The sequence below is a fragment of the Tachyglossus aculeatus genome, unplaced genomic scaffold (assembly GCF_015852505.1).
Source record: "Tachyglossus aculeatus isolate mTacAcu1 unplaced genomic scaffold, mTacAcu1.pri scaffold_126_arrow_ctg1, whole genome shotgun sequence".
Taxonomy (NCBI): domain Eukaryota; kingdom Metazoa; phylum Chordata; class Mammalia; order Monotremata; family Tachyglossidae; genus Tachyglossus; species Tachyglossus aculeatus.
In genome coordinates, this window is record NW_024044855.1 from 134,900 (window position 1) to 146,806 (window position 11,907).

Here is an 11,907-nt window from a genome sequence, read left to right on the forward strand (position 1 = left end):
ACAGAGCCAGGATTGGAACCTAGTTTCTCTGACTCCCAGGACCTGACCATCCTAATTGGGTTGGACATTTCCAAAAAATGATCTATAAAACAATGGGGAAGGATGGGGACAGAGGCAATTCATTCAATCATATTTATTGAGCGCTTACTGTGTGCAAAGCACTGTACTAAGCACTTGGGAGAGTATACTACAACAACAAACTCTGTCTAGAGGCAATGTGGTGGAGGGCTCATACAATAGTGTAGTGACTATATAATGAGAGTTTGTATTACATGTCCAAGACTGAATTCCTTGTCTTCCCTCCCAAACCCTGCCCTCTCCCTGACTTTCCCATCTCTGTTGACGGCACTACCATCCTTCCCGTCTCACAAGCCCGCAACCTTGGTGTCATCCTCGACTCCACTCTCTCGTTCACCCCTCACATCCAAGCCGTTACCAAAACCTGCCGGTCTCAGCTTTGCAACATTGCCAAGATCCGCCCTTTCCTCTCCATCCACACCGCTACCCTTCTCGTTCAAGCTCTCATCCTATCCCGTCTGGACTACTGCATCAGCCTTCTCTCTGATCTCCCATCCTCGTGTCTCTCCCCACTTCAATCCATACTTCATGCTGCTGCCCGGATTGTCTTTGTCCAGAAACGCTCTGGGCATGTTACTCCCCTCCTCAAAAATCTCCAGTGGCTACCAATCAATTTGCGCATCAGGCAGAAACTCCTCACCCTGGGCTTCAAGGCTCTCCATCACCTCGCCACCTCCTACCTCACCTCCCTTCTCTCCTTCTACAGCCCAGCCCGCACCCTCCGCTCCTCTGCCGCTAATCCCCTCACCGTACCTCGTTCTCGCCTGTCTCGCCATCGACCCCCTGCCCACGTCATCCCCCGGGCCTGCAATGCCCTCCCTCTGCCCATCCGCCAACCTAGCTCTCTTCCTCCCTTCGAGGCCCTCCTGAGAACTCACCTCCTCCAGGAGGCCTTCCCAGACTGAGCCCCTTCCTTCCTCTCCCCCACATCCCCCTCTCCATCCCCTCGGCACAGCACCTGTATATGTGTATATATGTTTCTACATATTTGTTACTCTATTTATTTTACTTGTACATATCTGTTCTATTTATTTTCTTTTGCTGGTATGTTTGGTTTTTTTCTCTGTCTCCCCCTTTTAGACTGTGAGCCCACTGTTGGGTAAGGACTGTCTCTATATGTTGCCAACTTGTACTTCCCAAGCGCTTAGTACAGTGCTCTGCACACAGTAAGCGCTCAATAAATACGATTGATGATGATGATGATGATGATGATGATTAGGGTGGTGATTCTTTGGATGAGGAGAGATGCTGGGAATTGTTGAAGAGGAAGAATAGGCAAGATTTATAAGGAAACTGTCTTTCAATTTCCAGCCTGAATGTGGAGTAGAAAAATGGAAAAACCTTTAGGGCAGAAGCCGCCCCCAGGGAGTTTTCCTTTAGAGTGTCAGCTCCTTGGGAGCAGACGTGCTGTTGATGGCCGATGCCTCGAAATAAAAATAAAGAAATTAATCATTAAGGTACTTGTTAAGCACTTACTATGTACCAAGCACTGTTCTAAGCGCTGGGGTAGATACAGGGTAATCAGGTTGTCCATCGTGGGGCTCACAGTCTTAATCCTCATTTTACAGATGAGGTAACTGAGGCACAGAGAAGTTAAGTGTCTTGTCCAAGGTCAAACAGCAGACAAGTGGCAGAGTTCGGATTAGAACCCACATCCTCTGACTCCAAAGCCCGTACTCTTTCCACTAAGCCACGCTGCTTCTCATGAAATTCATTCATTCAATCATATTTATTGAGCACTTACTGTGTGCAGATCACTGTACTAAGCGCTTGTAAAGTACAACAGATAGAAACAATCCCTAGCCAGCAACGGGCCCACATAACAACAGATTGCCAGGGAGCTTTCATGAACCTTGGACAAGTCATTTCACTTCTCCGTGCCTCAGTTATCATATCTGTAAAATGCGAATAAAAAATGGTGAGCCCAACATGGGACATGGACTATGCCAACCGAACAGTCTTGTATTAATCACAGTACTTAGTACCGTGCCTGGCACATAGTAAGTGCTTACAGATACCATTAAAATAATCTACTGCACATTAAAAGTACCTTTTGAACTCCAAACCATCAGGGCACTATTGAGCAGGGAACAGATGCTGAGATGTCTTCTCTCTTTTCTGGCGTCTTTATGAGTTCTGACTAGAGGTGAAAATTCTGATACTGTGGGAAGAAGCACAAACTTGCATGTACACAGGCTTCAGAGGGAATCAGGAAGGGAGCAGTTTGTTCATGGGCTGGAAAAGCAGCAATCCATCAGTTAATCAATTGTATTTATTGAGCGCTTACTGCATTCAACTAAGCACTTGGAAGAGTACAGTATGACAGAGTTGTTAGACATGTTTCCTTCCCACGAACAAGCGCCTAGTGGAAAGAATATAGGCCAGGGAGTCAGAATCAGTCAGTCGGATTTATTGAGTGTTCACTGTGTGCAGAACACTGTACTAAGAGCTTGGGAGAGTACTATATAACAGCAAACACGGCCATTCCCTGCCGGACCTGGGTCCTAATTCTGGCTCCACCACTTACCTGCTGGGTAATCTAAGGATGTCACTTAACTTCTCTGTGCCTCGGTTTCCTCACTTGTCGAACAGTGATTCCATGCCTCTTCTCCCTCCCCCTTAAGCTAAGAGCTCACTGTAGGGGGAGAGGGATGGTGTTTGACCTGATTACTGTATATCTACCCCAATGCTCAGCACACTTCTTGGCTCAGAGTCAGTGCCTAACAAACACATTTATTATCTTCCCTGAAATCAAAACCCTTGTTGTCCTAGTTTGTTGCTTACCGATCCTCATGACCCAGCAGCAGCATAGCTTAGTTGATAGAGCATGTTTCTGGGAGTCAGAAGGTATGGGTTCTAATCGCCACTCTTCCACTTGTCTGCTGTGCGATGTTAGGCAAGTCACTTCACTTCTCTGTGCCTCTGTTACCTCATTTGTAAAATGGGCCTTAAGATTGTGAGCCCCACATGGGACAGGGACTGTGGCTAACCTGATTTGCTTGTATCCACCCCAGCATTTAGGACAGTACCTGGTACATAGTAAGCGCTTAACAAATACCATGTTTATCATTATTATTGTTATGACCCATAATCATTAACCTTTTGTGACCTTCCACATTCTATCTCTTGCCAATGGGTCACACGTTTTGGGGGAACAGAGGCAGGGATTTTTAAAATATTATTTATTAGGTACTTACTATGTGTCAAACACTCGTCTTAGAGTTGGGATAGATATTAGTCAATTAGGTTGGACACAATCTCTATCCCAAATGGAGCTCACAATCTAAAGAGGAGAGAGAACGGGAGAAATGAAGCACAGAGAAGTGAAGTGATTTGTCCAAGGTCACACAGCAAAAAAGTGGCAGAGCTGTGATGAGAACCTAGGTCCTCTGTTTCCCAGGCCTGGGCTCTTTTCCACTAGGCCACGCTGCTTCTCATGGTAAAACCTTATGAAAGGCAATGAATATCAAATCCTCATGGACACAAGAGTCATTTGGGTCCACCTATTAGGAAACATTTCTAGCCACTCACAAATTTATTTCAAAATAATGCATTGAGTTAGGGTTGAGATCAAAATTTCAATTGTTTTCAATTTTCAGGATTGAGAACAGATTAAGTGTACAAATGAACTGCTATCTCTCCGTCATTGAAATTTTAGTACATTAATGAAATCAACTGTAAATAAGGCACATGAAATAATGAAAGAGGTTGGTCCTATGAAAAATATTTTTATTATCATCATCATCATTAATAATTAGAATAGTAGTATTTACTATTTACCTGTGCTTAGGACAGTGCTTGACACATAGTAAGTGCTGTTTTTAAGTATTTATTAAGGACAAATACCACTGAATACCATTAAAAAAATTATCCAGCACTTGCTACGTGCTAAGCTCTGGGGTAGATACAAGGTTATGAGATTGGAAACAGTCCCTGGCTCACACAGGTTTCACTAAATCAACCTAAACCCCATTTTACAGATGAAGAAACTGTGGCCCAGTAAGGGCAATTGACTTGCCTAAGGTCACCAAGTAGACTAGAGACTTGAACAAGGGTCTCCTGAATCTCATGGTCATTAGGCAACACTATCAATCAATCAATGAATCAACGATGTTTATTGAGCGCTTACAGCATGCAGAACATTGTACTAATTACTTGGGAAAGTCCAATGGAAAAGAATTCCTGCTATTCTCTGTCTTGGGGTTTTCTGCTCTTTTAGTGAGTCTCATCCTTAGTGGGTATTTCCAGGATATTCACCTCAAGAGCTACATTTTTACAAATTATGGCTTACGATAACCTCATCCGGGCCTATTTACTGTAATCAATCAACGATCAATGATGTTTATTGAGCACTTATTGTGCGCAGAGTATGGTACTAAGCACTTGTGAAAGTACAATACAACAGAGATGGTAGACACGTTCCTTACCCACATCGAGCTAAGGATCTTCAGGGGAAGACAGGCATAAAAGACTGCACAGAGGGGAAATAGTAGAGTATTAAGAATATTCACAGTAAGTATTGGGAGACTGGGATCAGTATCAGTCAATCACTCAGTCGTATTTATTGAGTGCTTTCTGTGTGCAGAGCACTGCACCAAGGGCTTGAGAGAGTACAATAAAACAGAGTTGATAGACGTATTCCCTGCCCATATCGAACGTCCAGTCCTAAGGTGGAGACAGATATTAATCTATCCATCAGTGGAATGATTACTGTGTGCAAATTACTTAGGAGAATACAATATAACAGATATATTTCCTGCCCACAAGGAGATTGCAGTCTAGATGGGGAAGCAGGCATTAATCTTAATGAAGGTTTGAAAGTAGATTAACACACATTGTGTAGCATAGAGTGTCTCATCAGTGGATACACACATCTCTGAGTGTAATTCAGTTTATGAAGTTTAGGATTCCTTGGGTGTGTGCCTCCGGGGGTATTTTAGAGAAACAGCTTGGATGTGTACCTCCGGGGGTATTTCAGAGAAACAGCTTGGCCTAATGGAGAGACCATGGGCCTGGGAGTCACAGGACCTGGGTTCTAATATGGCTCAGCCACTTACTCACTTAACTACTCTGGGCCTCAGTTCCCTCAATACCTGTTCATGTTCCTGCTTAGACTGTGAGCCCCATGTGGGACCTGCTTATCTTGTACCTACCACAGCACTTAGTTCAGTGCTAGGCACATGGCAAGCACTTAACAAATACCACAATTATTCTCTTTAACTGATTTTTGTCCAGATATCTATTTTCCTTCAGTGGAGAGTTGTCTTTTATAGCCGCTACCTTTCCTGCACTTCTCCAGAACTCTAGAACAATTTGATTCAAGGTGTTAGCCATTTTATGAACTCTGGTCGTTTCCCATAATACTTCTCACTGCTCCCTTCACATCCTTGTTCCTCAGGGTGTAGATGAGCGGGTTGAGGGTGGGGGTGACCGCTGTGTTGAAGAGGGTCAGAAACTTGTACGAAGTCCCAGAGAAGGAGCTGTTGGGCCAGATGTGGACCACCAAGATTGACCCATAGAAGAGAGTGATCACCAGGAAGTGGGACCCGCACGTGCCCAGGGTCTTCCTCCAGACCTGGGGAGACTTGATCCTCAGCATGACCCGGACAATGGACCCATAGGACACCATGATCAGGCTCAACGGCAGCAGAATCAGGACCAAAGTGCCTACGAAGAGCTGGATCTCACTAGCCTGGATGTCCAAAAAATGCCAGTTTGAGCATGGCGGGCATTTCACAGAGGAAGTGGGAATGTCTCCAACGTTCACAGTGGGGCAGGTGGAAGATGATGGTGGCCCGAATTGCGGTGTCCCCCACCCTACTCAGCCAGACTAAGGCCACCAGGGCCCGGCACAGTCGTGAGTGCATGACGGTGGTGTAGTGAAGGGGTAGGCAGACGGCAGAGTAACAGTCTGAGGCCATGATGGCCAGAAGGATGCACTCTGTCGACACCAGGGCCAGGGAGACGTAAAGCTGGACCACACTACTGACCACGGTGATGGTCTTGGAGGGCTCCTTGAGGTTCCACAGAAGCTGGGGGGCAAAGCTTGTGGTGAAGCAGAAGTACACGAGGGACTGGCGAGACAGGAAGAAGTACATGGGAGTATGGCGACAGAGATACAGTCGGGTCACCAAAATGAATGGCGATGTTGCCCATCACGGTTAGGAGGTAGAAGATCAAGACAACCACGAAGAGGATCTTCTCTAACTGGGGCTGAGCAGAGAAGCCCACCAAGACAAAGTCCTCATAAGAATTTCCATTCCGCATCATCCTCGTCCTTGTAGGAAAAGCGAGGGAGGCAGGGAGAGAAAGAGAATGAGAGAAAGAGGAAGAGGGGAAGAGACGAAGGAGGAGATTAAAAAATAAGAGAATGAGGGAGATAAAAAAAGACTGAGGGAGGCAGGGAGAGAGAGTGAATGATGGGAAAAGGGAGTGGGAAAGAGAAAAAGGAGGGGAAAATGAGAGAGAGGGTGTGAGGGAAAGAGAGAGGAAGAGAAAAAGTGAGAGAGAGTGAGGGAAAGAGAGTGCAAGGGAGAGAAATAGTGAGAGGGAAAGAGAGAGAGGAAAAGGAGTGAGTGAGAGAAAGTGTGAGGAGAGAAAAGCAAGAGAAAAAGTGCAGGAAAGGGAGAAAAAGCAATAGAAAAAGTTCAGGAAAGAGAGAGCGAGGATGAGAAACGGCAAGACAGAGAGAGAGGGAAAAAGATCATGAGGGGGAGAAAACAACGAGAGAGCAAGGGAGAGTTAAAGGGGGAGAAAAAGAAAGAGAGAGGAAACCGAGGGAGTGGGAGAAAAGGGAGCAAGAACGAGAGTGTGAGGAAGCGAAATATGAGAGTGAGTGAGGAGAAAAGCATAAAAGAGAGAAAAAGCAAGAGAGAGAGTAAGGGAAAGCAAGTGAGAGGGAGAAAACGTTTGAGAGAGAGTGAAGGGGGGAAAAGCAAGAGGGAGTAAGAGAGCACAAGGGAGAGAAAAAGTGAGAGAGAGAGAAAGGGGAGAGTGAGAGGGAGAGAAAAAGCGTGACAAAGTGAGAGGGAGAAAAAAGTGCAAGAAAGAATGAGCAGGAGAGAGAAACGAGAGGGAGAGAGTGATAGAAAAATAGCAAGAGGATGAAAGAAAAAATGAGAGTGAGCTTGAGGAAACTATAGGGAAGGAGAAAAACGTATGAAGAAATGAAAGGGAGAGAAAAAAAGGAGAGCAAATGACAAAGAGAACCAGAGAAAAAGCAAGTCAATCAATCAATCAATCAGTCAATCAATCGTATTTATTGAGCGCTTACTGTGTGCAGAGCACTGTACTAAGCGCTTGGGAAGTACAAGTTGGCAACATATAGAGACAGTCCCTACCCAACAGTGGGCTCACAGTCTAAAAGGGGGGAGACAGAGAACAAAACCAAACATACTAACAAAATAAAATAAATAGAAGTCAGTAGTAGTAGTAATAATAACAGCAATAATAACGGTATTTGTTAAGCACTTACTATGTGCCAAGCACTGTTCTAAGCGCTGGGTAGATACAAGGTAATCAGGTTGTCCCACGTGGGGCTCACAGTCTTACTTCCCGTTTTACACATGAAGTAACTGAGGCACAGAGAAGTTAAGTGACTTGCCCAAGGAAACCCAGCAGTAGCATTAATCCAGCACCCTGTGCAGTTTCAGTGACATTCTGATGTAGTAGGAATGGTATTTATTTCACTCTTACTATGTGCAAAGCACTGCACTAAGGTCTGGGAGAGAAATAGATTGGGTCCTTGGCCCCCAAGGAGCTCCAATTCTAAGATAATAATAATAATAATAATAACAACAACAACAACAACAACAATAATAATAATAATAATAATAATAATGGTATTTGTTAAGCACTTCCTATTTGCCAAGCACTGTTCTAAGCACTGGGGTAGATACAAGGTAATCAAGGTGTCCCACGTGGGGCTCACAGTCTTAATCCCCGTTTTACAGTTGAGGTAACAGAGGCACAGAGAAGTTAAGTGACTTGCCCAAAGTCACACAGCTCCTCTGTTCCCTTTCACTTTCTCTGGGGACCAATGTGTCCATCAGGTTTTTTATATTGGACTCTCCCAAGCACTTAATACCGTGCTCTCTACACAGTAAGTGCTCAGTAAAAACCACTGATGGATTAGCTCTAGCTCGTTCATTCATCCATTCATTCAATTGTATTCATTGAGCACTTACTGTGGGCAGAGCACTGTACTAAGCGCTTGGAAATACAATTCCACAACAGATGGAGACAATCCCTACCCAACAACGGCTCACAGTCTAGAAGGGAGGAGGACGGCCAACAAAACAAAACTAGTAGACAGCACTTGTTAAGTGCTTACTTAATGCCAAGTACTGTACTAAACGCTGGGGTAGACAAAGGATAATCAGGTCCCACATGAGGCTGACAATCTAAGTAGGAGAGAGAACATGTATTGAATCCCCATTTTGCAGATGAGGAAACGGAGGCATAGAGAAGTGGAGTGATTTGCCCTAGAGTTACACAGCAGACGGCAGACGGCAGACAAGTGGCTGAACTAGGATTAGAACCCAGATCCTTCTGACTCCAAGAGCTTAGGTCTATCCGTAGGCCCACGCTACTTCTCACCCCTCAGCTCTTCCTTAGCGCCTTCCACTACTCAGCTCCCCGAGGTCAATGGGAACCTCAGCTCACACTCTTGTTTCTCTTGACTCTCTCCCAAGCCACTTCTGGACTCACATTTAGGAGTGGACCATCTCTGTTTGGCTGGGACAGGGCTAGTAATTGTGGACTAGTGATGGCCAAGGCTTTCTACCTGATTTCTTCAGCATCTGGGATTTTGCAGGCAGGATGGAGTTTTGAGGCAGGGCCAGGAGTAATCCACACAGGGCAGGCTAGACCTTAAGATCCTCGAGGGTAGGGATCCTGCCCTATATTGCACAATCCCCTGCTCCGCACAGAGGGAGTGCTCACTAAATACTCTAGATTAGTAGCATATATACCCAATTTCCATTTTCCTAAATACCATAGAGGCTGCTGATTGGCCGGTGGGAGTGTGGGGGTCTTTGTTTCATCCCTAATCACCAGTCCTTGTGCGAAGGAAAGGCAAAAAGATTCCCACTCTGGTCCGGAGAAATGATTCCATTGGATGGGCTGAGTAGGAGTCAAGGTTGTAGATTCCATCCTCAGCCTCGTGAGAGAGAAGGAGAAGGAAGCTGAGCTGGAAACAGCTGAGCTGGGAGGCAGAGAAAGGCTTATCCGAAGCCCATTTGTCCAAATCTCTCCAGAAGTGGGTGGCCGGTGGGAAGATGGTCAGGGGTAGCGCCGACGTCCGAGGAAATTTAATTCCTCCCGTCGCCTCTGCTCTTCATCTCTTCGTCTTTCCAGGGTCCTACTGCCCTTTCTGTAGCATCTCGGGAATTGAGAGAAACAATCAGGTGATAAGGACCAGAACATCTGTTCAGGTGCTCTTCACATTTGGGGCTTGGGGGAACCAATATTTCTAGGGGACGGGATCGCCGAAGAGAGAGATATGTTGGCACAGATCGGGAGAGCCCCCCTGGGATCCTCACATCCTCCAGCTGTAACAATTAGTCGGGCACAGAGGTGGCCAGAGCGGGGACTCCAGGGAGAGAGACTTGGGGAGAGGGATGCCTTAGCTATCAGCTTCCGAGCACTTCAAAACATTCTCACATTCATTAATCCCGTCTCTGCCACTCGTCAGCTGTGTGACTTTGGGCAAGTCACTTAACTTTTCTGTGCCTCAGTTACCTCATCTGTAAAATGGGGATTAAGACTGTGAGCCCCACATGGAAAAACCTGATTACTTTTAATCTACCCCAGCTCATAGAACAGTGCTTGGTACATATTAAGAGCTTACTAAATACCATTATTATTATTATTATTATTATTATTAGATATGATTGAGTGAATGAATGAATAATGGGGTGGACAGCATGACAAGGGTCTTCATCCTTGATCTTCATCCTTTATTCATTCATTCATTCGTTCATTCAATCGTATTTATTGAACTCTTACTTCGTGCAGAACACTGTACTAAGCGCTTGGAAAGTACAATTCAGCAATAAAAAGAGACAGTCCCTGCCCACACAGGGCTTACAGTATAGAAGGAGGAAGACAGACATCAAGAAAAGCAAGCCGGCATCAATATTAATAAATAAAATTATAGCTACGTACACATCAAAACAAGTATACAGGCATCAATATAAATAAATATAATTATACATATATACATAAATACATAAATTCTGTGGGGTGCGGGGAGGGAGGGGGGCAGAACAAAGGGAGTAAGTTGAAGTGATTCGGGCGGGAGGGGGAGCTGAGGAAAAGGGGGGCTTAGTCTGGGAATGACTTCATCTGGATCATCCTGCAAGGTCCAGAGAACTGCTGGACCACCATCTCTCTGAATTGTTCCCACCCCTTGCTCCTACCAGATCCCAATTCTTATGGCTGCAGGCTCTCTTTCCAACCCTGGCTCTTGTTTCGTCTGGAATTGGGAGAACTGTGTTTGATGTGTGGCATTCTAGGTGTAATGCGAAGATTTCAGAGTCTCTCATTTTCATGTATAACTTTAGTTTCTGCTGAGACAAAGTTCAATCTAGTTACAGACACACCCTTGACTGCTTCTGATTCTTTCTTCTGTTTATTGTTGTTCTTAAGCACTTACTATGAGCCAGACACTGAACTAAGGGCTGGGGTCGATGCAAACTAATCGGGTTGGACACAGCCCCCGTCCCCTGTTGAGTTCACAGTCTTAATCCCCATTTTTCAGATGATGTAACTGAGGCACAGGGAACTGAAGTGACTTGCCCAAATCAAATGACAGCAGGCAAATGGTAGAACCGGGATTAGAGCGCTGGGCCTTCTGACACCATGCCCGGTGTGCTTTCCACTCTTCACACTGCTACTCAGGCTTATATGCTTTGCTCTAGAATTACAGGTCTGGGTGGTTTAGTTCTGGGGTTCCTGCTTACATAGTTTGTGAGCTCGATGTGGGCAAGGAACGTTTCTACCAACAATGTTGTACTGTCCCCAGTGCATAGTATAGTGCTTTGCACAGTAAGTGCTCACTAAATACCATTGATACCATTAAATGGAGTTTGTTTCAGAGTTCCACTAGTGGACTGGGAGTGATTAACATGTGGGACCGGGATGGTGTCCAACCTGACGAGTTTGTATCTACCCCAGCGCTTAGTTATGTACCAGGTACATAGTAAGTGCTAAACAACTTCCATTAAAAAATATGATAGTTTAATTGAGTGATCGATTGCCTGAGCAACCGAAGTAGAAGACAGTGACATATTTCCTACAAGATTTTTCATCCTGTACCCTTTCCCAGGACGAGCTTCATGTGTCCCTGTTTCTCAGAGCCATCCTCTCACTCCCAGCGCACTCCTCAGGGCGACCTTCATGCCCCGGATCCTAGGGCTGTAGATGAGGGGGTTCAGGGCGGGGGGCACCACAGTGTAGAACACAGACGACAGTAGGTCAGAGTGGAGGAGGAATATGAGGGAGGCTGAAGGTGGGTCACAGTTCCCGTAGAGATGAATAAAATCACCACGGCGAGATGGGGCAAGCAGGTGGAGAAGGTTTTGGCGCGACCCTCAGCGGCCAGCATCCTCAGCACAGCCTGGAAGATGCACACTTACAAGACAAAAATGGAGACGAGACATGAGACGTTCAGAATGGAGGAGAAGACCGTGACTCCAATCTCCTGGAGATTCCCACTGGGGCCTGAAAGTTCCATCATTTAGGGAGTGTCACAAAAGAAATGGCAGATCACGTTGCACCCGCTGAAGCCGATGGCGAGGGTGGTGGCACTGTGCGTGGCGGCGCTCA

General features: G+C 45.7%; 1 protein-coding gene across 1 annotated transcript; it reads right to left on the bottom strand.

Moving 5' to 3' along the window:
• Positions 1 to 1,454: 1,454 nt before the first annotated feature.
• Positions 1,455 to 11,480, bottom strand: LOC119922829 (olfactory receptor 2G3-like). The gene is made up of 7 exons (XM_038742453.1): positions 11,451 to 11,480; positions 10,500 to 10,591; positions 6,238 to 6,355; positions 5,910 to 6,152; positions 5,510 to 5,770; positions 4,506 to 4,523; positions 1,455 to 1,502 (listed from the first exon to the last, which is right to left on the bottom strand). The coding sequence occupies exons 1-7, from the start codon at positions 11,478 to 11,480 to the stop codon at positions 1,455 to 1,457; spliced, it is 810 nt and encodes a 269-aa protein (XP_038598381.1).
• Positions 11,481 to 11,907: the final 427 nt, after the last annotated feature.

Bases quoted from the DNA above. Each gene is read 5' to 3' on its own strand.
- LOC119922829 (XM_038742453.1), bottom strand. From the start codon at position 11,480: ATGAAGGTCGCCCTGAGGAGTGCGCTGGGA. The intron at 6,153-6,237 runs GTGATGGGCAAC...CTGTCTCGCCAG, and splicing joins TGATCTTCTACCTCCTAACC to TCCCTCGTGTACTTCTGCTT. The intron at 5,771-5,909 runs GTCTGGCTGAGT...TTGGACATCCAG, and splicing joins GCCGGGCCCTGGTGGCCTTA to GCTAGTGAGATCCAGCTCTT.